The sequence below is a fragment of the Anomaloglossus baeobatrachus genome, chromosome 1 (genome assembly GCF_048569485.1).
Source record: "Anomaloglossus baeobatrachus isolate aAnoBae1 chromosome 1, aAnoBae1.hap1, whole genome shotgun sequence".
NCBI lineage: Eukaryota > Metazoa > Chordata > Amphibia > Anura > Aromobatidae > Anomaloglossus > Anomaloglossus baeobatrachus.
In genome coordinates, this window is record NC_134353.1 from 815296995 (window position 1) to 815324428 (window position 27434).

General features: G+C 48.6%; 1 protein-coding gene across 2 annotated transcripts in view; it reads right to left on the bottom strand.

Moving 5' to 3' along the window:
* Nucleotides 1-27434, bottom strand: part of RGMB (repulsive guidance molecule BMP co-receptor b) — a 107059-nt gene that overhangs the window by 75579 nt on the left and 4046 nt on the right. For both annotated transcript variants that reach the window (XM_075325064.1, XM_075325065.1), the window contains exon 2: nt 19737-19774. In XM_075325064.1, coding sequence (XP_075181179.1) covers nt 19737-19738 — 2 coding nt within the window. In that variant the 5' untranslated portion in view covers nt 19739-19774. The remainder of the gene's footprint in view (nt 1-19736; nt 19775-27434) is intronic.

Below are 27434 nucleotides of genomic sequence, written 5' to 3' on the forward strand. Positions count from 1 at the left end.
GTGCTTGCTGCGGAAAAAACAAGTACAGTGGGGACAGGATTTCTAGAAATCCCATCCACTATGCTTGTACTGTACACCGCAGTGTTTTCGACGCAGCGAAAACACGCTACATCCAAAACATTGCAAGCACTGATCGTGGGAACACAGCCTTATAAAAAAAACTAATAACTCCAAAAAGCTGTCAGGAGAGCAGACACCTTATATTCTGGGTGACGGCTTCCTGTGCGTCCAGAGCTTAACCCCAGCTCTTTCTCGTTCACCAACACATGCGCACTTTGTGCACAGACCGCTTCCTCCTTTCAATGGCTATGTCACAGGCGCATGTGTAGCACCCCACGGGGCAGGTGTTTTAACCTACTCGTCGCCGTGCCGGGGTGCAGATTATTCTGAAGCGTCACGGGGTGGCTTGGCCCGTTCCGTTGCCCCGAGGTGTACTGGAAGGAGGATTGGAGGGTGGCAGGGAGGATGGAGGTAGTAGTTGGGATTTTTTAGGAAAGTCTATTAGGATCGTGACGCCACCTGTGGTATGCGGTCAGAGATGGGGGGCCACCGCTGCAGGGTCTCTTACCAGGGCAGATGGAAGGTGCAGCCGGGATGGTGTCGCTCCCCACAGGCAGAGTGGGATTACCGCGGGAGGATGGCGAGGGTAGTGGTAGTCCCCGTTGGCGCTGCAGCACTGGGCGACCGCGCCGGTTAAAGGAGAGGCAGGGGCTGCGGTTCCATTTGTTTTTACTCACAAGTCCTTTTAAGCGCTGCCCGAGGTGCCATTCTCTGCCACAATGGGCTCCAGCCGATCTCGGATCCGTCGGCGCTCACCGCCGCTGCCCGTGAAAGTTTGTTAGTGAAGTGTCCCTCTGTAGCTATCTGGAACTCGTGCCGAGTCTCCTGCTCCAAACCGCGGGCCCACGAGGAAAGAGGAAACACCAACTCCTGTGTCAGTGCTAGATGTTGATCTAAGCTTTGCCCAGGAAGGTTCTCTCTAAAGTCTAATGGTTGTTCCTACTTTTACTCCATGTGGTGCCCGCCCCCTGTGGTTGTCCTAGCGACTGGGAAGTCCCATGCTTCGTGATGGCTGGCTCCCCTGTCTGCCCTAGCCCAACCCCCCCAGTGAGTAAGCACCTGCTGTTGTTTGTGTGTGTTTTGTGAAGGCACCGGCAGGTTAACCCCCTCCTGACCCAGGATAGATATTACCCCATAAAAGTGATGTAATACCCTGTGGTGCCTGAAACCCAAGGGTGCTACCCATACGCTGTATGCGTGCCATCTCCCTAGCAACTCTGGACGCGGACAATTCCGTGAGTGGTCACATGGTCACTGCAATGCTACTGGCCACTCATGCCTTTTTTAACCTTGAGGTTTCCCTGATACCTTGGCACCTTTCACAGTGGCGGACACTGCTGTTATCACTATACGCCACCGATACCAGGCGATTCCATATTTGGCCGCACGGTAGTGTATTCCACTATTCTTGTTATGGTGATTATCCACATGTCATTTTCTCTGATCTTTTCTGGTGACCCTTTTTTGTATTCTTTTGTCTTGTTCCTCTAGACTTCCCCATTACCTCTGCACCTTGTCATATACCTTCATTTACCCTTTGTATTATACTATAGTTTTTGTTTAAACATGTTGTATGGCTCTCACGGAATTACATTGTAAAATATATGGCATTCATGGCTCTCTCAGCCAAAAAGGTTCCCGACCCTGCCATAGATCTTAACAGCTCATTTACATAGTAAGAAAAACGTGGATTCCTTTGGAATAAGATATTGGATCACAGAAATCAAGGTATCATTTATTTTGCTTCTATGTCTTCTGTGTCCATACAGACGGCTTAGGATGACATGTGGTTATTATTTTTATCATATATATTTTCAGGGGCATAAGTTCAAGGATATTCAGAGGTACCTGTTGCTGGACCAGGTGTTATAGGGAACCCATGGGGTCCCTTTTCACATAGGAACTATTACGTGGTATTACATGGTATGTGGCAGCTCTCTTACAGATTTCCCTACATAGCATAATTATGTAATCTGTGTAACATATGCTGTGGCATGTGGCCAGTACCTGCCATTAAAGGATATCTGACAGCAGGATTTCACCCCCAATCCTATTTATATGTGCATTTAGTTCTTGGAAAGACATGTACGGCATGGTTAGTCTGTTCCTCCATTACTGAGAAATGACAGGTGAAATCAAGATGCAAATGAGGCTGTAGATCTGAAGCCTCTGTCACTCCAGCTCTATTCTCAGCCAGTGCTGGATCCAGCAGTGGCCGCAGGTAACCTCAGTGACAGCTCAGCTGATCGCGCTACTCACCACAGTTGCTGCGTGGAGCTGACAGGAGCGGCGGTGTCTTCAGCAGCTCCTGTCACCTTCATGCAGCAGAGCTGGATGCGACGCTGGAGGTCCGTGGATTACGCCAGACATGGAGGGGTTTTTCGGGCTTAATAAAGTGTTGAACGAGGATATTTGTTAGTGGTTTTTATTTCTAATAAAGGATTGTTCGGGTGTGTGTGTTTATTTACTGTAACTTACAGGTTAATCATGGACGGTATCTCGGGGAGACACCTGACATGATTAATCTAGGAATTATTGGCAGCTATGGCCTGCCATTAACTCCTTATTACCCCGATTGCCAACGCACCAGGGCCAATCGGGAAGAGCCGGGTAGAGTCCCAGAACAGTCGCATCTATTGTATGCGGCCATTCTGGGCGGCTGCTGACTGATATTGTTAGGCTGGGGGGCTCCCCATAACGTGGAGCTCCCCATCCTGAGAATACCAGCCTTCAGCCGTGTGACTTTACCCTGGCTGGTATCAAAATGGGGGGGGACCGCACGTCGTTTTTTTTTAATTGTTTATTCATTTATTTCACTGCACAGTATAGTCCCGCCCCCCGGTGGCTGTGATTGGTTGCAGTGCGACAGCTGTCAATCAGCGTGGGGGCGTGTCTAACTGCAACCAATCATAGGCGCCGGTGGGCTGGGAAAGCAGGGAATACGAGATTGTTTAATGAGCGGCCGGCTTTTTCAAAAGAGGAAAAGCCGCCGGAGTTTAGAGAACAGCCGTGCAGCGCCGCGCCGGTGATCGGGGAACAGTAAGTATGAGAGAGGGGGGAGACTGACCGACAGACAGCGAGAGAGGGACAGACAAGACAGAAAGAGACAGACAGACAGAGAGACCGACCGACGGACTGAGGGAGATTGACAGACATAGACAGGAAAAGAAAGAATGACTGACATCGCTAGAAAAAAGCACAAAACGTACACGGAGCATACAGAGATGCATCCGTGTCACGTATTGTGCGCACATAACCATTGACTTTCATGGTGTCCGCGTGTGCGTGTTCCGTGCAGAAAACGGACATGCTTCCGTGCAAAACGGAAACACATACGGATCACGGACACGGACATTATGAAATAACGCACGTGTGACCTCAAACATAGATTAACATTAGTGCACGTTTGGCCGTGTCTCCGGTACATACGGAAACGGGCCAAACACACACGTGTTTCACGGACGTGTGAAGGGGGCCTTAGACACATTTTCTGCAGCAATTCCGCGGCAAATTCACAGCAAAATCCGCGGTAAATCCACAGCGTGCGCACAGGGCCATAAACTGGTTAGGTGCCTGTTGCCCTTTATCCCCTTCTCTTAGCCAACTAGCTTCTCGTCTCATACAGTCCAATGTTAGATTATTTTTTATGTTAGTATATATATTATGCTGCAGACCACAATTTGCTTTCCTTTTATTGCTGCTTTAAAATGTGTTCTGTGACAAATGTTCAAAATTCATATCAATATTGTAATGTCACTTTAATAGCCAAGTCAAGATTATAAAAGTTCAGAGGTCATCCCTCATAAACCTACTGTAATAATCCCATAATGGCCATGAGTATGAGAATAATTGTCAAGAGGTTTGGTATAAAAAATGATGAATAAAATATAGAATTATCTTGCAGTCATAGCTTTGGTGAGCGATATACCTGTGTTCACTAAATGAGACTCTCTAAAACCTCAGAATAATCACAAAAGTGAAATATAGCACATACTGTATATTGTATAGTGAAGACTTTACTGCCTATAATCTATGGCTATCTTTCTATGGCCACCTGTCCATTAACTTCTACTGGGAGAGCAGCAAGCATGGATCTTTATTTATACAGGTTGCTAGATTAGATTGTGAAATGAGCCATAGATAGTGAGATTTAAATCAACAATAAAAGAAATATATCCCTTGCCTTGGGAAAAGAAAAAAAATTTTGGATTTTTTAACAATACTAATATTTGGTCATGCACAGAGGGTAGAAATTATCCATTATGCCCATTGCTGTCTTAGGAAATGTTTATGAGAAAATATTGCACGTGATATCTGCTGGCTTGGTCCAATTATTTATAACATGAAATGTCTTATTCACATATATGAAATATTATTTTATCAGCTCCATTATATTGGCTAAGGGCAGAACATAAACAATAAATGGGTCCCTGTGCAAAAGTCAATAGGCTGTTTTCACTCAAAGGCACCTTGATATTCCGTTAAGGCCCATAGTCTCTCATATTTTGCTAAACGCTCCTGTATTCTTTGTGAGTCACTGCCAGATATCTCTGATGTGGGCTTATCTCTTACAGAATAAAAGGATCGGCAGTCTGTAATCAGACATGATGGATCCTAATTTCCCCCAGCATCAACTGTCAGGGAAGAGTCAGGAATCCAACCTACACATTAAATTGTTGGCCAAACCCATTGATATTAGCTGAGGCGGCCAACGTCAGTCTACAGGCTGCTTTACACGCTGCGATATCGTTACCAATATCGCTAGCGTGCGTACCCGACCCCATCGGTTGTGTGACACGGGCAAATCGCTGCCCGTGGCGCACAACATCGCTCAGACCCGTCACACTACTTACCTGCCTAGCGACGTCACTGTGACCAGCGAACCGCCTCCTTTCTAAGGGGGCGGTTCGTTCGGCGTCACAGCGACGTCACTAAGTGGGTGCCCAATAGAAGCGGAGGGGCGGAGATGAGTGGGACATAACATCCCGTACACCTCCTTCCTTCCTCATTGCCGGTGGCCGCAGGTAAGGAGAGGTTCCTCGTTCCTGCGGTGTCACACATAGCGATGTGTGCTGCCACAGGAACGACGAACTACATCATACATGCAGCAGCAACGATAATTGGGAATAGGGGGGCATGTCACCGATTAGAGATTTTGCACATTTTTGCGACGATGCAAAATCGCTCATAGGTGTCACACGCAACGACATCGCTAAAGCGGCCGGATGTGCGTCACAAATTCCATGACCCCAACAACATCGCTTTAGCGATGTTGTAGCATGTAAAGCGGCCTTAATGTGTGCTGGGGCTTTAACAATTCACAGTATTATATTAAAGTTAGCCAAACCCATCACATTTAATGTGTATAGAAGCCTCCTGTCTAGAGTTGAGCGAGTACCTAACTATACTCGCTATACTCATAACAAATACTAATACTCGCATATTCATTCCGAATAGCGCGTGCAATGCAAGTCAATGGTGAAAACTCTCAATGTAATGAGTAACCCGAATTCCACACTATTCGCTACTCACATGAATAGTACTGCATTCGGGTTACTCGTTACTTTGTGAGTTTTCCCCATTGACTTGCATTGCACTCGTTATTCGGAATGAATACGTGAGTATTAGACAGTATTCGTTATGAGTATAGTGAGTACGTATAGTTAGGTACTCGCTCAACTCTACTCCTGACTGAAAATGCGTGAATCGTTTGAAATTCAAATTCCCTGTCTTCACTAAATTTTCTCAAAGAATTCAACTTACGGGGGAAAAATTAGTTTGAAGATCTATGTCATAATGCTTTTAATTGCTCAGAAAATATACATGTAGTTAGAAGAGAGAGAGAAGCCTATTAACCAAATGAGCATACACTACACTGGAGGGAAAAAGGGAGTCAGAAAGAGAGGACCCTGCTGATCATAAGAATTTACACTCAACAAGAGAGGGCAAGAGGACCCTGCTGTTTATAAGAGCTTATATTCTGCAGGAGAGAGAAAGAGAAAGAAGACACCCCTGACCATAAGAGCTTATACTCTGCAGGAGAGAGAGAGGACCCCACTGACCATAAGAACTTATACTCTGCAGGAGAGAGAGAGGACCCCACTGACCATAATAGCTTATACTCTGCAAGAGAGAGAGAGGACCCCACTGACCATAAGAGCTTATACTCTGCAAGAGAGAGAGAGGACCCCACTGATCATAAGAGCTTATACTCTGCAAGAGAGAGAGAGGACCCCACTGACCATAAGAGCTTATACTCTGCAAGAGAGAGAGAGGACCCCACTGATCATAATAGCTTATACTCTGCAAGAGAGAGAGAGGACCCCACTGACCATAAGAGCTTATACTCTGCAGGAGAGAGAGAGGACCCCCCTGACCATAAGAGCTTATACTCTGCAGGAGAGAGAGAGGACCCCACTGACCATAAGAGCTTATACTGTACAAGAGAGAGAGAGGACCCCCCTGACCATAAGAACTTATACTCTGCAGGAGAGAGAGAGGACCCCACTGACCATAAGAACTTATACTCTGCAGGAGAGAGAGAGGACCCCACTGACCATAAGAGCTTATACTCTGCAAGAGAGAGAGAGGACCCCACTGACCATAAGAACTTATACTCTGCAGGAGAGAGAGAGGACCCCACTGACCATAAGAGCTTATACTCTGCAAGAGAGAGAGAGGACCCCACTGACCATAAGAGATTATACTCTGCAAGAGAGAGAGAGGACCCCACTGACCATAAGAACTTATACTCTGCAGGAGAGAGAGAGGACCCCACTGACCATAAGAGCTTATACTGTACAGGAGAGAGAGAGAGAACCCCACTGACCATAAGAGCTTATACTCTGCAGGAGAGAGGACCCCACTGATCATAAGAGCTTATACTGTACAAGAGAGAGAGAGGACCCCACTGATCATAAGAGCTTATACTCTGCAAGAGAGAGAGAGAGGACCCCACTGACCATAAGAGCTTATACTCTGCAAGAGAGAGAGAGGACCCCACTGATCATAAGAGCTTATACTCTGCAAGAGAGAGAGAGGACCCCACTGACCATAAGAACTTATACTCTGCAGGAGAGAGAGAGGACCCCACTGACCATAAGAACTTATACTCTGCAAGAGAGAGAGAGGACCCCACTGACCATAAGAGCTTATACTCTGCAAGAGAGAGAGAGGACCCCACTGATCATAAGAGCTTATACTCTGCAAGAGAGAGAGAGGACCCCACTGACCATAAGAACTTATACTCTGCAGGAGAGAGAGAGGACCCCACTGACCATAAGAACTTATACTCTGCAAGAGAGAGAGAGGACCCCACTGACCATAAGAACTTATACTCTGCAGGAGAGAGAGAGGACCCCCCTGACCATAAGAACTTATACTCTGCAGGAGAGAGAGAGGACCCCACTGACCATAAGAACTTATACTCTGCAGGAGAGAGAGAGGACCCCCCTGACCATAAGAGCTTATACTCTGCAAGAGAGAGAGAGGACCCCACTGACCATAAGAACTTATACTGTACAGGAGAGAGAGAGGACCCCCCTGACCATAAGAGCTTATACTGTACAGGAGAGAGAGAGGACCCCACTGACCATAAGAACTTATACAGTACAGGAGAGAGAGAGGACCCCACTGACCATAAGAGCTTATACTGTACAGAAGAGAGAGAGGACCCCACTGACCATAAGAGCTTATACTATACAGGAGAGAGAGAGAGGACCCCACTGATCATAAGAGCTTATACTGTACATGAGAGAGAGAGAGGACCCCACTGACCATAAGAGCTTATACTGTACATGAGAGAGAGAGAGGACCCCACTGATCATAAGAGCTTATACTATACAGGAGAGAGAGAGAGGACCCCACTGACCATAAGAGCTTATACTGTACAGGAGAGAAAGAGGACCCCACTGACCATAAGAGCTTATACTGTACAGGAGAGAAAGAGGACCCCACTGACCATAAGAGCTTATACTCTGCAGGAGAGAGGACCCCACTGATCATAAGAGCTTATACTCTGCAGGAGAGAGGACCCCACTGATGAAAAGAACTTGCACTCTATAGGAGAGAGAGATGGGAACCGACTCTACTGTACAAACTGTGCTCCATTGGGAACTGCAGATCTGTGATGGGTCAGATACTGTACACCACTGTACAAGGTATGATAATCCGCTATTTGCCGTAGCTGCGGGGAGGCTCATGCAGCCACAGAAAAAGGTGTTAGCCCGCTCTCTGATACTTCAGCAGTGTGGGACATGGTGCTGGGCAAATTCTTTTTGTGAACCGCGAATAGAATCTCAAAATGTCTGAATTTAGGTGAAAATGCTATTTTTTTATGAAATTCACCTCTGACTCAATCCTCTGGTGCTCAATCCGCTCATCTCTACTTCTGACCCTCCATCACAGATGATGTCGGGGGAAGATGTATCAGGCGGTTTGAATTCAAAAGCTTAATCCTCTTGGTGTCCCAGGACAGGCAGCCTTCTTCCCATACACAACACATGCACTATTGGCCATGACAAGAGCGCCTGTACAGTATATGGGGGCTTAGGAGAAATAGCTAAATGTTGGAGTTATAAAAATAGCAATTGGGTTGTGATTGTGGAGCTTCTACTGATATCAAGTTATGGCTGGAGTCACACTTGCATGAGGATCACATCGCCTGAACCAGCAGGTGGCTCTCCTGACAGGAGCATGTCAGCTGCATAGAATACATGAAGCTGACACACTCCTGCCAGGAGATCTACCGGCTGATCTTGGCAATGCGATCCTCAAGTGAGTGTAACTCCAGCCTAATGCCTATTTCACACATCCGTTTTTTGACATCAGTCACAATCCGTTGCATTTTAAAAAAACCGGATCCAGCGCTGGATCCATTTCTTTTCTCATTGACTTGTATTAGTGACAAATTGAGATGGATGGCCTCACGTTTCATCCGTTGTGGGACGGATCCGTCGAAAAATAGTTGTCCTTCGTACGGAGACGACATCCACAGTAATGTTTTTCGTGGATGTCGGAAAAACGGACGGCGTTGTTTGGTGGTGTGGAAGCCTATTGGCGCAGGATCCGTCGTAAACCGTCAAATCACGGATTGAGGCGATGGATCCATTTTTTTGCTAAGCATGCTCTGATGTAGAAATTCATTACTGGTCAGAGTCTCTCTCTCTCCTCCCTCTCTCTCTCACTCTTCCCTCTCTCTCTTTTCCCTCTCTCTTCTCTCTCTCTCTCTCTTCCCTCTCTCTCTCTTCTCTCTCTCTTCCCTCTCTCTTCCCTCTCTCTCTCTTCTCTCTCTCTCTTCACAATCTCTCTTCCCTCTCTCTCTTCTCCCTCTCCCCTCTCTCTCTTTTCCCTGTCTCTCTCTCTTCCCTCTCTCTTTTCCCGCTCTCCCTCTCTCTTCTCTCTCTCTCCCTTCTCTCTATCTCTTTTCCCTCTCTCCCTCTCTTTCTATCTCTATCTCTTCCCTATCTCTTCCTTCTCTCTCTATTCCCTCTCTCTCTCTCTCTTCCCTCTCTCTCTTCCCTCTCTCTCTTCCCTCTCTCTTCCCTCTCTCTTCTCTCTCTCTTCTCTCTCTCTCTTCACACTCTCTCTTCTCTCTCTCTTCCCTCTCTCTCTCTTCTCTCTCTCTTTTCCCTCTCTCTTTTCCCTCTCTCTTTTCCCGCTCTCCCTCTCTCTTCTCTCGCATCCCTCTCTCTTCCTTCTCTCTCTCTTCCTCTCACTCTCTCTTCCCTCTCTCTCCCTCTCTCTCTCCCCTCTCTCTCCCACTCTCTCTTCCCTCTCTCTCTTCCTATTCCCTTTCTCTCTCTTCCCTGTCTCTCTCTCCCCTCTCTCCCTCTCTCTCTCCCTCTCTCTTCCCTCTCTCTCTCTTTTCCCTCTCTCTCCCTCTCTCTCTTCCCTCTCTCTCCCTCTTCCCTCTCTCTCTTCCCTCTCTCTCCCTCTCTCTCTTCCCTCTCTCTCCCTCTCTCTCTTCCCTCTCTCTCTTCCCTCTCTCTCCCTCTCTCTCTCTTCCCTCACTCCCTCTCTCTCTCTCTCTTCCCTCTCTCTCTTCCCTCTCTCTCTCTCTTTTCCCTCTCTCTCTACTCTCTCCCCCCCCTCTCTCTTCCCTCTCTCTCTCCCCTCTCTCTTCACTCTCTCTCTCTTCCCTGTCTCTCTCTCCCCTCTCTCTCTCTTCCCTCTCTCTTTCTCTCTCTTCCTCCTCTCTCTCTCTTCCCTCTCTCTTTCTCTCTCTTCCTCCTCTCTCTCTCTTCCCTCTCTCTCTCTATTCAAATTCAAATTCAAATTCAAATATGCTTTATTGGCAGGACCAAAATACAATTAGTGTTGCCAAAGCAGGAGAAATACAGTAAGTGTGGTGGGAGGGGATCAGGGTTATGGGGAGTTGGGGGGCACAATTTGGGCTCTGACAGTCCATTTAGGGGTCTTAGGTTCCCCTCAGCTTATGACATGTGGTGACATATTGGGCGGCGATCTCCACCATTGATTCCTCTTCCCCCAGTAGGAAGCGGAGTTTCATGTCCTCATCCATGGATGGAAAGCCCGGGCTATGGGTGGTAAATTTCTGGAAGTGGGAGCCCCTCACTGCTGAGTATTTGTCACAGTGCAGTAGGAAATGCGTCTCGTCCTCCAGAGCCCCCTGCTGGCAGTGCTGGCACAGTCTGTTCTCTCGCGGCTTGTATGTCTGTCGGTGCCGCCCTGTTTCCACCTCTAGGCTGTGGGCACTCAGTCTGTACAGGCTCAGAGTCTGCCTGTCTTTGGGGTGGCGTAGCCTTTCCAGATATGGGGCCAGAGTGTAGTCCCTCCGCAGTGACCGGTAGATGTTGAGTTTCTGGGAGTTCTCTAATTCACTCTTCCAGTCCTCTATTCTCTCTCTCTCTTCCGTCTCCCTCTCTCTCCCCTCTCTCCCTCTCTCTCTCCCTCTCTCTTCCCTCTCTCTCTCTTTTCCCTCTCTCTCCCTCTCTCTCTTCCCTCTCTCTCCCTCTTCCCTCTCTCTCTTCCCTCTCTCTCCCTCTCTCTCTTCCCCCTCTCTCCCTCTCTCTCTTCCCTCTCTCTCTTCCCTCTCTCTCCCTCTCTCTCTCTTCCCTCACTCCCTCTCTCTCTCTCTTCCCTCTCTCTCTTCCCTCTCTCTCTCTCTTTTCCCTCTCTCTCTACTCTCTCTCCCCCCTCTCTCTTCCCTCTCTCTCTCCCCTCTCTCTTCACTCTCTCTCTCTTCCCTGTCTCTCTCTCCCCTCTCTCTCTCTTCCCTCTCTCTTTCTCTCTCTTCCTCCTCTCTCTCTCTCTTCCCTCTCTCTTTCTCTCTCTTCCTCCTCTCTCTCTCTCTTCCCTCTCTCTCTCTATTCTCTCTCTCTCTTCCGTCTCCCTCTCTCTCCCCTCTCTCTCCCTCTCTCTCTCCCTCTCTCTCTCCCTCTCTCTCCCTCTCTCTGTCTCTCTCTCCCTCTCGTCCAAGATGGTGGGATATAGGTTTTCAATAGCAAATAACCTTTGGCATGAAAACAGTGTTACGACGGATCGTTTTTTTTTACAGTGATCTGTCACATCAGTTTTACCACGATCTGCAATGGATCCGTCGCATCAGTCACAAAACGGATTGTGACTGATTGGAAAAAACTGAGGTGTGAAAGAGGCCCAGGGGATTCCTTCACTACTTGAAAATGTAAAGGCCACTGAGCAAGAAGTGGTCCTTGTAATATCTCCCTTATCTCCTTGTTGTGGCTAATGTGGGGGCTCTTAAGGCCGCTTTACACACTGAGACTTTCAGCGATCCCACCAGCGATCCCAACCTGGCCGGGATCGCTACAAAGTCTCTGGTGAGCTGTCAAACAGGCAAACCTGGCCAACGACGCAACAGCGATCCGGACCTGCAGAACGACCTAGCTAGTCAAACACTGGAAACGAGTGATGTGTCACAATATCTGTCAATCACTATTCTCTGTCAGTCGGTCTCTCCCTCTCGGTCTCTATTCTCTCTCTGTCGGTCCGTCACTATCTCTGTCCCTCTCTCACAGTCTGTCGGTCATTTTCCTCTCCTCTCTCATACTCACCGATCCCCGATCCCCGGCGCGGCGCTGCACGGCATTTACACAGCTGCGGCGGCTTTTACTATTTTGAAAAAGCCGGCCGCTCATTAAACTATTTCGTATTCCCTACTTTCCCCGCCCACAGGCGCCTATGATTGGTTGCAGTGAGACACCCCCCCACGCTGAGTGACAGGTGTCTCACTGCACCCAATCACAGCAGCCGGTGTGCGGGTCTATACTGTGCAGTGAAATAAATAATTAAATAATTTAAAAAACCAGCGTGCGGTCCCCCCAATTTTAATACCAGCCAGATAAAGCCATACGGCTGAAGGCTGGTATTCTCAGGATGGGGAGCGCCACGTTATGGGGAGCCCCCCAGCCTAACAATATCAGTCAGCAGCCGCCCAGAATTGCCGCATACATTATATGCGACAGTTCTGGGACTGTACCCGGCTCTTCCTGATTTGCCCTGGTGCGTTGGAAAATTGGGGTAATAAGGAGTTATTGGCAGCCCATAGCTGACAATAAGTCCTAGATTAATCATGTCAGGCGTCTCCACGAGATACCTTCCATGATTAATCTGTAAATTACAGTAAATAAACACACACACCCGAAAAAATCATTTATTAGAAATAAAAAACACAAACAAATTCCCTCATCACCAATTTAATCAGCCCCAAAAAGCCCTCCTTGTCCGGCGTAAACCACGGACCTCCAGCGTCGCTTCCAGCTCAGCTGCATGCAGGTGACAGGAGCAGCAGAAGACACCACCGCTCCTGTCACCTCCACACAGCTAATGAAGACAGCCGCGTGATCGGCTGAGCTGTCACTGAGGTTACCCGCTGTCACTGGATCCAGCGGTGGATCCAGCGGTGGATGCAGCGGTGGCCGCGATTAACCTCAGTGACAGCTCAGCTGATCGCGCTACTCACCGCCGCTCCGGTCAGCTCCACGCAGCAACTGAGGTGAGTAGCACGATCAGCTGAGCTGTCACTGAGGTTACCTGCGGCCACCGCTGGATCCAGTGACAGCGGGTAACCTCAGTGACAGCTCAGCCGATCGCGCGGCTGTCTTCATTAGCTGCGTGGAGGTGACAGGAGCGGCGGTGTCTTCTGCTGCTCCTGTCACCTGCATGCAGCTGAGCTGGAAGCGACGCTGGAGGTCCATGGATTACTCCGGACAAGGAGGGCTTTTTGGGGCTGATTAAATTGGTGATGAGGGAATTTGTTTGTGTTTTTTATTTCTAATAGATGATTTTGTCAGTTGTGTGTGTTTATTTACTGTAATTTACAGATTAATCATGGAAGGTTTCTCGGGGAGACGCCTGACATGATTAATCTAGGACTTATTGGCAGCTATGGGCTGCCAATAACTCCTTATTACCCCGATTTGCCAACGCACCAGGGCAAATCGGGAAGAGCCAGGTACAGTCCCAGAACTGTCGCATATAATGTATGCGGCAATTCTGGGCGGCTGCTGACTGATATTGTTAGGCTGGGGGGCTCCCCATAACGCGGAGCTCCCCATCCTGAGAATACCAGCCTTCAGCCGTATGGCTTTATCTGGCTGGTATTAAAATTGGGGGGGACCGCACGCTGGTTTTTTAAATTATTTAATTATTTATTTCACTGCACAGTATAGACCCGCACACCGGCTGCTGTGATTGAGTGCAGTGAGACACCTGTCACTCAGCGTGGGGGCGTGCCTCACTGCAACCAATCATAGACGCCTGTGGGCGGGGAAAGTAGGGAATACGAAGTTGTTTAATGAGCGGCCGGCTTTTTCAAAATAGTAAAAGCCGCCGCAGCAGTGTGAACGCCGTGCAGTGCCGCGCCGGGGATCGGGGATCAGTGAGTATGAGAGAGGAGGGGAAAATGACCGACAGACTGTGAGAGAGGGACAGAGATAGTGACGGACCGACAGAGAGAGAATAGAGACCGAGAGGGAGAGACCGACTGACAGAGAATAGTGATTGACAGATATTGTGACACATCACTCGTTTCCAGTGTTTTAAGTCCCCTTTACACACTGAGACTTTGCTGCACAGCGGGAAACAAAGGACCAAAGAATGGTCCTGAACGATTTGTAGCGATCAGCAACTTCACAGCAGGGGCCAGGTCGCTGATGTGTTTCACACACTGCAATGTCGCTGGGGAGGTCGCTATTACGTCACAAAACCGGTGACGTTACAGCGATGTCGTTTGCGATGTTGCAGTGTGTAAAGCCACCTTTAGAGAGCATGTGATGAGACGTTATCCAGAGTGCCCATCACTGGAGCTTCTTCAGAGCTATAGGGGGTTTTCAGTTGTAGCACATTTTGCACGGAGAATAAAGTGATTATCAGATGTGGTACAATCACACTTCTAACATCACATAGAGACCAGCTGAATGTCACTGGTGCTTATTCTGCACTCTCAGCAATCCCTTCCTTAGCCTCTATCTGCCGCCTGTCTTCACCTAATTACTTCACAGTTTTAGCTGAAGCCAAAGGGAGAGGAATGTAGTGACAACACTTATGTGATGAGGGGGAGGGGGTCACAAGACTGCTGTGAACTATTAGTGATTTCCCTGCAAAGTTGCAAGTTCAGCTGTAGGCACAGGCTGCTTCATATGGAAATGCACTGTAAATAATACATTACTATAAATCACATGTCATATTAAGTGCTGGTAAAGACAGATTAGAGGGTTTGTTATCAGGAAGTGTGAAGTGCCATCTAATCTACATGAATGGCCTCTGCCACTTGAATACACATTGCCAATGCCCATCCCCCACCCCATGCTAACTTTCTGAATGGTCCTTCTGCAGCAGAGCACATCCCACATCTTGATGGGGTAAGGATACTCTCACTGTGATGTCTATTTGCCTAATAGAACCAACCATTGATTGCAGTTAGTTTATCAGTGTTTATATGGCTACAAGGATCTGTAAATAGCAATGCCCAATAATGTATCTTAACAAATGAAAGTTCTACAGGACACCATTAAGTACTTTCCTTACTGATGGAGGTTAAAGCATCTTATTAAGGGAGGGGTGCAAGTCATAATCTGCAGGTATGCAAGTGGTGAGGGTATGTGCACATTTCAGCACCATTTCTGCATCTCTTGTCAGGAAAAATGCTCAATATTGATGTGTTTTTTACATGCATTTTTAGTGCATATTTTTCCCACTCATTAGTATGGGTGAAACCTGCAGAAAAAACAGAAAGAATTGACATGCTGCAGATAGAAATCTGCCGCAAATCTGCAAGGAAAAAAATACTCAAAGTGTTAATGAGACTTCAGGATTCCCATACATTTTACTGGAATCAGAAAACCCTTCAAGTTTTGTGATATATGTGCACTGAAAAAATGGGTAAAAACTGCAAGAAAACTGCAACGTGTGCTGCCCCCGCGACAGCCGACGGGCTGCTCTGATCCGGATCCGCAGTGGCTTGAGGGGGTCTCCGGACCCGAGGCGGGGTGGCGCGGCCTCTTGAAAATAAAAAGGGGGTTTGAAGGGGTGGGTTGGATAGTGTTCGTGATGCCACCCACAGGTCGTGGTAAAATAGGATACTACCACCGCTGCTGCGTTTAAGAGAGAGGGAGAGTGCCCGGGAGCGATGGGATGGCAGCTGGTGATGTTAACCCCTCCATGGGCAGGGGAAAGTGTCCCGGGGCTCGGTTATGGTAGGCTGGGGACCTGTTGGAAGCAAAGGGGCACAACATACTCACACAGTCCAGAGATGCTGACACTGACACCAGGTAAACCAAAGTCTTGACCGCCCAGCAGCTTTGAGTCGAACATGCTGGGTCCGTGCCCTTTTGGCGTTGCTGGTTGATCTGAAGCCTTGTCCCTTGGCACTGTGTTTAGTCTTGGTGGATCCCTTTCGCCTAAAACTTCCCGGGTCCCGCTCACCTGCGTGGCTAGCAGAGTGAACTTGCACTCAGGGTTCACCCTTGGGATTTTCTGGATGGTTTTGGGAAGTCCTATCCCTCTCATTGCACTAGTACCCCGATTTTGGAGCGGGTGGAGAGCGGTTCCTGAAGATTCCGTCCTCGTCGGGTGAATTACTGGGCTGCATAAAGCTACTTCCCAGCCTAGGTTCCGCGTACCCCGTCGTGCCCTGGCCCCTGCCCGGTTGTAGCACAAGGCCACCGAACTGCCCTCCGTGGCAGTACCGTGCCCCTTGCCACTACCCCCAGCGACTGGGGTTCCAGCTCCTTCCAGGCCAGGCCAACGTCTGGCACCTGGGACGGGTACAGGAGCCCAGCTCTGCAGCGTGACCTTTCCTGTCACTGCTCACTGACACTTTCTGACTACAACTGACACTTCTGGCCCTACTTCTACCATCCCTCCATCTGGACGGCCCTATTCCCTTCAGGCTGCCCAATGGGTGTCTGGTGGGTGTGGTGCAGAGTGTTCCTCAGGATTTGTGTATACCTGTTCTTAACAACACCAGAGGGACAGGACCCGTAACCAAGGAGGAGTGGGTACCATGCAGAAGGGCAGATTACACGGCACCCTTGTGACGACCTGATAGGCCAGGGCGTCACACAACGTGTGCACAGTTTTCTATTTGAATTTGGCCATAAGTACATTTAGGTTGGCTGAATTATTCTCATTTGTCAATTTTACTACTACATTTTTACCATGGGACTGTAATGGTACTATTGCCATAACAAACTATCTCTTTGATGTTCTTTTTCCTCAAAGATTAAAGGACCACTCCAGCATTTGTTTTTTTATTGTACCGCTGGAGTGGTGCTTTACGTCTAAGTTCTCTTCCCCCGGTCTTATGCTCATCTTCCGCCATTTTTATCTTCTAGCGCCGCCACTCTGGTCGGTCTATAGCGATTTGTGACCTGCCAAAAGCTCCAGTGTTTCTTTGAGAGCACCAGAGGTCACTCACAACCCAATACAACTCTATGAGAGCCTTGTTCTGGCCTCTTCTGCTCTCATAGACTTGTATTGGGAGCTTGTGACTAGATGAGTGAACCGTTTTGCAGCCAAACCGTATCTCCACAGGTTCGGACTTTGCCCGAATAACAATGGAAGTAACTGATTGGCAGTTCGGATCTCCGCCCACATGCAGCCAGTCATAAAAAGATCCCTTCTGGGGGCAGGTAGGTGGGGTATTTCAATTTTTTTATTAGGAGGGGTAGCACACTACATATGATCACGCTGCTGTTACCCCCAGTACGAGCTCTTCAAACACTGCAAGAGGCTCACACTGGGCAGAGCACAGAGCGTACCTGAGCACAATGATGCTCGTACAAGTGAAGTTCATACGTAAATTGCCGGAACTCAGAACCAAACAGTTATGTTTTTTTTAAAAAAAAAAAGTTGGTGTTTGGCTGAAAACCAAACCTTGGATTCACTCTTCTCTATATGTGACATAACTTCTGACTTTCGACCAGTCAGAAGCTACAGTCACAAGATGGTGCCGCCGGACTGGAGCAGCATCGGTAAAAGGTGAAGGTCCTGTTTTACCTATTACACACAGCAATAGTGATGTTGCGCTTACATGCCCACACTCCAGGAACTTATCATCAAAGACACCTGCTGAATACAAGCTACAGTGCTGCCGCACTTGCATTCCTGTACTCCAGCTACTCATCCTTAAGCGCCACTTGACTAAGACCCGGGAGGGTCGAAAAGTACAACTGATTTGAATTCAGTCGCTCTCTTCCTTCTTTTTTAGCTTAAAGGGAACCTGTGAGGTCCAATATGCATCCAGAACCACAAGCATTTCTGGGTGCAAATGTGACGCCCTGGACTAGTCAGGTCGTCCCAGGTAGTCACACACAACACCACACCCCCTCCCGGTTAGGTGACATCAGTCAAACTAAAAACCTTGTCACCACCCTCCAGGTTTGATGTCCACACCAGGGGGCAGAGCCAGGCGGTTGGCTCCACCCACCGAGGAGTTCACAGGCCTGGAGGCGGGAAAACACACAGTCTAGTCTAGTGTAGTTCAAGTACAAGTGTAGAGCAGTCAAGTTCACGGGCAGTCCTGTGTCCAGGCCTGCCAAGAGACTACCAGGTGGCTGGGTCGGAGCCCAGTCACCATTGGCAAGGAGGCAGACGGTGGTGGCCGCCTGCAGGAGCTGGGATTACAGCCGGTAAAACCGTGGGGACTGGGGTCGGGCGGTGGCCCGCCGGTACGGAACCGGGGAACCGATTAGAAACCGGAGCACCAGGAGGGGTACTCAGACCCAGTACAAAGCCCTGAACCGACAGGGCCGAGTCGAATCAACTGATTGCGGACTGGACTTAAGGACCTATCCCACACCTAGTGACCTTTAGGCAGGGATTATGAATATGCACCAGAACTGCTTGTGGTTCTGGGTGGCTGCATATTGTACCTGACAGGTTCCCTTTAAATAAATATCATTCCTTTTTGCAACAATTGGAGAGTGCAGTAAATCTATCAACATACAAAAATGGGAGTTGGTATATAAGTGCAGTCCTGAATGTTTAGCAATATATCTGTGGATGTATGATCAGATGAATTAATCTTCAAAAATATTTTAACATATGATTTATCTATACCAACTTTGAGTTTTACTTCTTATTTACATTTTTCTTGTAATACTATCCCATCTTGCTCTGCTATGTACTTTCATTACATGGAGATTTTGTACGCTAAATGTGAGCTGAGCCCAGATCTATGCTCTTATTATCAATCCATGTTATTTTTTAAATCTGGAAACAATAGAGGGCAGTGTTGAGTTATAAGATTTGGATGGTAACAAGCCGCAGATCCGGTTGTGCGCAGCTGGAGAAGAAAGTCTGGCAATAATTCAGTGTACTTGCATCTGAATATTTATGATTATTATGCATTTATAGCCCTGTTACAAAATATTAATTTTCATAGCTATACTTCAAGATTACACAGTTTTTACAATGCAATTACACTATCGCTCTTTGTGACACTCTGGGCGCATTATTAAAGAAACATCATTTTGCAATCTCCTACTTGATTAACTCTCTCCATGTTGGAGCAATAAGCCTCCGTGACCCTGAGCTATGTTAATATTTTTCTTTTATTGGCTCAACATTGCCATTTAGCCAATATTGTTGAAACAATGATCTTATTGCCACAGCGCATATCCTTTTTTTTGCCTGGGGACTGCTGGAAACACAGCAAAAGTGATATAAAGATGCATTAATGGGTTTTAAAGAGAATAAATTCTCCTTATTTTCCGAAAGGTGTGTGTGAATCAGTGAGATTATTCTCTGTTCCAAGGAAGGTTGATCCTTAGAGATGTATAAGACGCGACCTAAGTAATCTTTCCACAGGAATCTGTAAACTATTAACTTTCCACATGTTGCTGGTTATTATAGTACAAGAAATCAATATAGCTAAGGATAAGAGGATAGATAGATATGTAATGGAAAGTTGGAGGCTGACAAAGGGAGACGCGTATTGGGAAGACAAAGGGTATAGAAAGGATAAAGAGAAGCGTGGGGGACAGGGTGGAGGTGAAGAAGACTAAAGAAACAGACAATGGGGAGGTAAAGACTGGGAAGACGGGAGGGGATACATAATGGAAGGAGTGAAAGACGACAAAGAACAATAAACATGAATGCGAGGAAAAACATGAAATAAAAAAGGGTTAAAAATCAGCACAAAGAGATAATAGTAACAGGTGGATAAATAATTAGAACATAGCAATACTTACATGATGCTGCGATCCAAGGAGTCACTTCAATCTTCAAGCTGTAAGACATTATTAGGGATTAGTGATGAGCGAGCATGCTTGTCACTACTCGGTACTCGCACGAGTATCACTGTACTCGGGCTGCTCGACGGGGACCGAGTAATCTCGCGATACTCGTGCTTTACTCGTGGTCTTCATTTCTGCATGTTGGCGCTCTTTTGAGAGCCAGCCCTCATGCAGGGATTGGCTGGCAGACCACTGCAATGCCACAGCCCTGTTAGTTGTGGAATTGCAGTGATTGGCCGGCCTGCACAGCGTCACCGAGCCTTTATATAGGCCGGCGCGCTGTGCTCTGCTCACAGCTATTCTGACAGTGAGTGTAGGGAGAGTGTCGCTGATTCAGGGAAAGCTTTGCGGCCCTTTATAGTTAGTTCCGGAGCAGGGCTGCAAACAGTGTGACCAGAAGTCCTTCTCAGGACTATTCTAGTTGTATACAGGCAGGCAGGGTATAGCCAGGTCGGAGTACAGTAGCAGAGTCCTTCTCAGGACTATTGTTGCTATATACAGGCAGGGTATAGCCAGGTCGGAATACAGGCTAGTGACCAGAAGAGTCCTTGTCAGGACTATTGTAGCAGTATACAGGCAGGCAGGCAGGGTATATATAGCCATTCCTAGTGGTGACCGTATACCAGCCTTCATCATATCTGGGGCTGGTGTACACAGTGTAAAACAGTCCAGATAGTGTCAGACTTCTCAGTAATTGTCGCTCCTAAAAACCAGTTATGTTCTTATTGCGTCCGTGCTTGCATTTAAAAACAGCACGTGTGTGGCAGTCGGTGGCAGGGTACAGGTGCGCGTTTTGCACAAACTATTATATAACGCACAAGTCTAGTGTATAATACACGTCAGTCAGCAGTGTCTGATAGTGTCAGACTTCTCAGTAATTGTCGCTCCTAAAAACCAGTTAGGTTCTTATTGCGTCCGTGCTTGCATTTAAAAACAGCACGTGTGTGGCAGTCGGTGGCAGGGTACAGGTGCGCGTTTTGCACAAACTATTATATAACGCACAAGTCTAGTGTATAATACACGTCAGTCAGCAGTGTCTGATAGTGTCAGACTTCTCAGTAATTGTCGCTCCTAAAAACCAGTTAGGTTCTTATTGCGTCCGTGCTTGCATTTAAAAACAGCACGTGTGTGGCAGTCGGTGGCAGGGTACAGGTGCGCGTTTTGCACAAACTATTATATAACGCACAAGTCTAGTGTATAATACACGTCAGTCAGCAGTGTCTGATAGTGTCAGACTTCTCAGTAATTGTCGCTCCTAAAAACCAGTTAGGTTCTTATTGCGTCCGTGCTTGCATTTAAAAACAGCACGTGTGTGGCAGTCGGTGGCAGGGTACAGGTGCGCGTTTTGCACAAACTATTATATAACGCACAAGTCTAGTGTATAATACACGTCAGTCAGCAGTGTCTGATAGTGTCAGACTTCTCAGTAATTGTCGCTCCTAAAAACCAGTTAGGTTCTTATTGCGTCCGTGCTTGCATTTAAAAACAGCACGTGTGTGGCAGTCGGTGGCAGGGTACAGGTGCGCGTTTTGCACAAACTATTATATAACGCACAAGTCTAGTGTATAATACACGTCAGTCAGCAGTGTCTGATAGTGTCAGACTTCTCAGTAATTGTCGCTCCTAAAAACCAGTTATGTTCTTATTGCGTCCGTGCTTGCATTTAAAAACAGCACGTGTGTGGCAGTCGGTGGCAGGGTACAGGTGCGCGTTTTGCACAAACTATTATATAACGCACAAGTCTAGTGTATAATACACGTCAGTCAGCAGTGTCTGATAGTGTCAGACTTCTCAGTAATTGTCGCTCCTAAAAACCAGTTATGTTCTTATTGCGTCCGTGCTTGCATTTAAAAACAGCACGTGTGTGGCAGTCGGTGGCAGGGTACAGGTGCGCGTTTTGCACAAACTATTATATAACGCACAAGTCTAGTGTATAATACACGTCAGTCAGCAGTGTCTGATAGTGTCAGACTTCTCAGTAATTGTCGCTCCTAAAAACCAGTTATGTTCTTATTGCGTCCGTGCTTGCATTTAAAAACAGCACGTGTGTGGCAGTCGGTGGCAGGGTACAGGTGCGCGTTTTGCACAAACTATTATATAACGCACAAGTCTAGTGTATAATACACGTCAGTCAGCAGTGTCTGATAGTGTCAGACTTCTCAGTAATTGTCGCTCCTAAAAACCAGTTATGTTCTTATTGCGTCCGTGCTTGCATTTAAAAACAGCACGTGTGTGGCAGTCGGTGGCAGGGTACAGGTGCGCGTTTTGCACAAACTATTATATAACGCACAAGTCTAGTGTATAATACACGTCAGTCAGCAGTGTCTGATAGTGTCAGACTTCTCAGTAATTGTCGCTCCTAAAAACCAGTTAGGTTCTTATTGCGTCCGTGCTTGCATTTAAAAACAGCACGTGTGTGGCAGTCGGTGGCAGGGTACAGGTGCGCGTTTTGCACAAACTATTATATAACGCACAAGTCTAGTGTATAATACACGTCAGTCAGCAGTGTCTGATAGTGTCAGACTTCTCAGTAATTGTCGCTCCTAAAAACCAGTTAGGTTCTTATTGCGTCCGTGCTTGCATTTAAAAACAGCACGTGTGTGGCAGTCGGTGGCAGCGTCAGGCTCCACGTTGTCCCTGGATAGAGACGTGCATGAGGGCCTCAAAACATTGTTCCCATTGCAAAGGAGTGGGTCTCCTGTCGTTGTAATGTCCATTCTGCAAAGAATGGGCGAAAAAATTTACCACTGGGGGTATACCTGAAACAAAGGCCTAAGTATTGCAATTTGTAACGGTCATCATCATGGTGGCGCATGAGGAGAAGGAGGAGCAGTCCAGCGATTAGCCAAACTCCAGAAGTGTGTACCCATGGGTGAGTGGAGGTACATGGCAAACTTTAAATTCCGCTCTCATTTGCTGGTGGTGTGGTGAAGTCTGGCCCAATCCAACCCTTGTTCATCTTGATCAGAGTCAGCTTGTCAGCATTTTCAGTTGACAGGCGGGTGCGTTTATCTGTAATGATTCCACCTGCGGCACTAAAAACACGCTCTGACAAAACGCTAGCAGCAGGGCAGGCCAGGCCTTCCAAGGCGTAGAGAGCCAATTCATGCCACGTGTCCAGCTTGGATACCCAATAATTGTAAGGCACAGAGGAATGTCGGAGTACAGTTGTTCGATCTGCAAGGTACTCCTTCAGCATCTGGGCAAACTTAGGATTTCTTGTGGCACTACCCCGCACCTCAGGGGCTGTGGTACGTGAGGGGCTGAGAAAACTGTCACACATCTTAAAGACTGTTCCCCTACCTCTGGCGGATTGGACTTGTGCCTCTCTCGGCTGTACGCCTCGGTTGTCCACTGATTCATGACCTATGCCGCTAGCGTTTTGTGAGGGGAATGCTTTGCCTACTTCCGTGACTATGGCCTTCTGGAACTGCTGCATTTTGCCTGACCTCTCCGCCTCGGGAATAAGAGACATAAAGTTCTCCTTTTAGCGTGGGTCTAACAGTGTTACCAACCAGTAATGATTGTCGGCCAAGATGTTCTTAACGCGAGGGTCACGAGACAGGCAGCTTACCATAAAGTCAGCCATGTGTGCCAGACTCTTAACAGCCATCACTTCAGTATCCTGACCGACACGATGACTGAACATGCTGTCCTCCTCCTCCTCATCATCTACCCTGTCCTCTGGCCAGCCACGCTGAACCGAGGATATGACTGCATGTCATATCCTCAATTTGGCCAGAGAGTTGCTCCATGTCTTCATCCTCCTCCTCGTCATAGTCCTCCACTGCACGTTGTGATGAGACGAGGCTGGGCTGTGTGTTATCATCACCCACACCCACTACTGTTTCTTGCTGAAACTCATCGCGCTCCGCCTGCAATGCATCATGTTTGTTTTCTGAGCAGAGACCATTTTAGAAGGCAGAGAAGCGGTATGGTGACGCTAATAATGTCGTCATCGCCGCTCACCATCTTGTTGTAGTCCTCAAAGTTTTGGCGGATGGTGCATAGGTCGGACATCCATCTCCACTCCTCAGGTGTTATGTGTGGAGTTTGACCCATTTCCCGACGGCTTAGGTGATGCAGGTACTCAACAACTGCCCTCTTCTGCTCACATATCCTGACCAACATGTGCAGAGTTGAATTCCAACGCGTGGGGACATCACACACCAGTCTGTGTGCCGGAAGATGCAAACGGCGTCTTAAGGCGGCAAGGCCGGCTGAAGCAGTAGGTGACTTTCGAAAATGTGCAGACAGGCGGCGAACTTTTACCAGCAGATCAGACAGCTCTGACTATGACTTTAGAAACCGCTGAACCTCGAGGTTGAGCACATGGGCCAAGCATGGAACATGTGTCAGCTGGCCTCGCCTCAAAGCCGCCACCAGGTTCCGGCCATTGTCACACACCACCTTTCCTGGCTTTAGGTTCAGAGTTGTGAGCCAGTGATCTGCCTGCTGTTTCAGAGCTGTCCACACCTCTTCTGCATTGTGGGGTTTGTCACCTATGCAGATTAGCTTCAGCACTGCCTGTTGCCGCTTCGCCGAGGCAGTGCTGCAGTGCTTCTGTGTCGCCCTGGACAAGCCAGGGGCCACAGAGCACAACACTTAAACACCCCACACTCCCTGCAGGCATATCATAGTCAAAACACAAAATCCTTGTTGCCTTCCCCAGGGGCTGTTGTCCACACCAGGGTGTGGAGCCAGGCGGTTGGTCTCCACCCACCGAGGAGGAGGGAAAACACAGGCAGTGAGAGTTAAGCTAAGGAAGTGGAAGGAGGAAAGTAGTAGAGAGGAGAAAAGTGACAGCAAAGAGCCTGAAGTTGGTCCGGGTGTGTGGCCTGGACAGGACAGCAAGGTTGGCAGGATGTGCTGACCGTCTGCAGTGGAGGCCGATTGGAGTCTGCCGTAAGGACCGTGGACGGGTGGTGACCCGGCCGTACCGGACCGGTATACAAAGCGAAGCCAGCACCATTGGCAGAGGACTTTCGGATCCCGGCAAGGCTTGGTGTCGCCGTGAATTTGCCAAATCCGTTATTGAAGGGGACCTCAGGGTTTCCAAACAGCCAAGTCCAGATAGAAGGCAACCGTACAACCGTGAAGGGGAGACACAGCCACCGGCAAGGGCAACCGTCTCCCAGGGCCAGCGCCTGTGGGCAAAAGGGGCTCCTCCGGCCCATATCCAGGTCAGGGAGCGGGTTACCGTTGGGAAACCATCACTACCAACACTTAACTTCGGTGCAGGGAGAGACAGTCATCACTAACCTGCAGGGAGGAACAACCGCAGCCGTCCGAGTGACCTGTCCATCCAGCCACTTGTTTTACCCTGAACTGTGTCATCATCATTGGGCTGAGTGAGTACCTCCGTGCCGTGCGGCACAGCGCTGCCCCTGCGACCATGCACTTCATCAGGCCCCGCAACCCGCCTGTCATCCATCTCTACCCCATCACCGGGCCCCGGGACAACCAACCCCCCTACCCACGTAGGGGAGAAATAACAACAAAGCTGCTCCCTGTCACAGGCTCCCGGGATCCCCGTCCAGAGCAGCGGTGGTGTCCACACAATCACCACAACCGTGGGTGGCGTCACGGACAATATCCCCAAAACCCAAACCACCCCTTTTCACTCACGGGCGAGTAGCGCCGCTCGAGTCCCCGGGATCCGGCCATCGCTCGAGCCAACGAGCAGCAGCAGCCGTAGAGCTGCGTCAGCCGGACCCGAGCAGTGGGAGAGCGCACCGTCCCCTCCTCCGCCAGCGACACTTACAGCTTGGGACTGGTGTGGAGGGTAAAGTGGATCAGGATGCGCAGGAGGAGGAGGAGGCTGAGGAGCATGACATTCCGGAGCTGTAGAGTGTGTGTGAAACCCTGACTGAGGTAGGGCCTGCAAAACTTGGTGTGTGAAGGACGTATTCCGTCCCTCGCTCAGACTGGGTCCCAGCTTGCACAATATTAACCCAGTGTGACGTCAACGAGATGTAGCGGCCTTGCCCACATGCACTTGTCCACGTGTCTGTGGTTAGGTGGACTTTGGCTGAAACAGCGTTGTTCCGGGCACGTGTGATGTTTTGTGACACGTGGTTAGTTATGCAATGCGGGGACGGCACACAGGGAGAAATAGTGGCGGCTGTGGACCGAGTAACGTGGGACAGCTGCCACCATCAGTTCGCGGAATGCTTCTGTCTCAACCAGCCTAAAAGGCAACATTTCCAGCGCAAGCAGTCGCGAAATGTTAGCATTTAGAACTGTGGCATGTGGGGTGTTGGCAGTGTATTTGCGCCTGCGCTCAAAGGTTTCCTGAATGGATAACTGAACGTTGCGCTGGGACAAGGACGTGCTTGATGATGGTGTTCTTTCTGCGTAGGCAACTGCAGGTGCAGGAGTGGAGGAGGCTTGTTCGCAGGCAGCATGGACAGGGGATTGGCTCGCATGCACAACCAGCGAAGACGTAGCAGTGACATCAGCAAGCACTGCTCCTCGACTCTGTTGTACTTCCCACAAAGTCGGGTGCTTGGCTGACATGTGCCTGATCATGCTGGTGGTGGTCAGGCTGCTAGTTTTGGTACCCCTGGTGATGCTGGCATGGCAGGTGTTGCAAATGGCCTTTTTAGAATCATCTGGAGCCAACTTAAAAAACTGCCAGTGTCAGAGTTCCTGGTTTTCCAGTTTTCTTTTGAAAGAGCTTGCCCTTTGTTAACATGGAGTTTTCTGTTATGTTGCCCTACTTCCTGTCCATCTGTTTAAAAGCCGCCCCTAAAGCTTAGTCCAGTGCCTGAGTATACTGCTTCCTGTGTGCTCCTGCCCTGCTGCTTTTGGTTCCTGATTGTTATTCGGATCCTCTTGGAAAACAACCGACACCGACTCTGGACTTCATCTGGTATCATCTAGCTGTACCTGGACTCCGTTTGCCGTCTTTGGTCGGAACTTCTGCCCGGTTCCTTCCGTTTAATACCACTCTGGACTCACATCACGTACAGACATTTTTCGACTTACCTATTGCCCTTTTGTGTCCCGGCTGCTGCGCATTTAGGGCTTCTGGGGTGATTGCCAGACAGTCCCTGTATAGGGGTTTGCTGTTGGTGGTCTCCCTGGGGGAGTCCGGTGCGCGGTACCGGGAATTCCCTTTCGCTCAGTCCCTGGAAGGTATTTCCTGTATTTATGTTCTACTGTGTTTTTGTTCCGTTTATGTACATATTTGCTGGTTGCATATTATAAATGTCTTGCACCAAGAACTCGTCTCTGGTTGTCATTGCCCTAACGCAATCGAAATCCTCAATACATACAATAGTATTACAGCCAGACTCGGGAAGACCTAACATTTGTACAGGCACCTTGTGTCGTGTTGTTCCGGGGAACAGTTGACTGACGTCTGCCTGGGGCCACCACTCTGCTTCTTACTGCCTGTTGTGATGCTACGCCTCCCTCCCCCTGTGCACTGCTGTCCTCGCTCTGCATATCCTCCTGCCAGGTTGGGTCAGTTACTGGATCATCCACCACGTCGTCTTCCTCTTCCGCACCCTGCTCCTCCTCCTGACTTCCTGACAATTGTGTCTCATCATCGGCCACCCCTTGTTGAGACACGTTGCCAACTTCGTGAGAACGTGGCTGCTCAAATATTTGTGCATCTGTACATACAATCTCGTCATGGCCCACTTC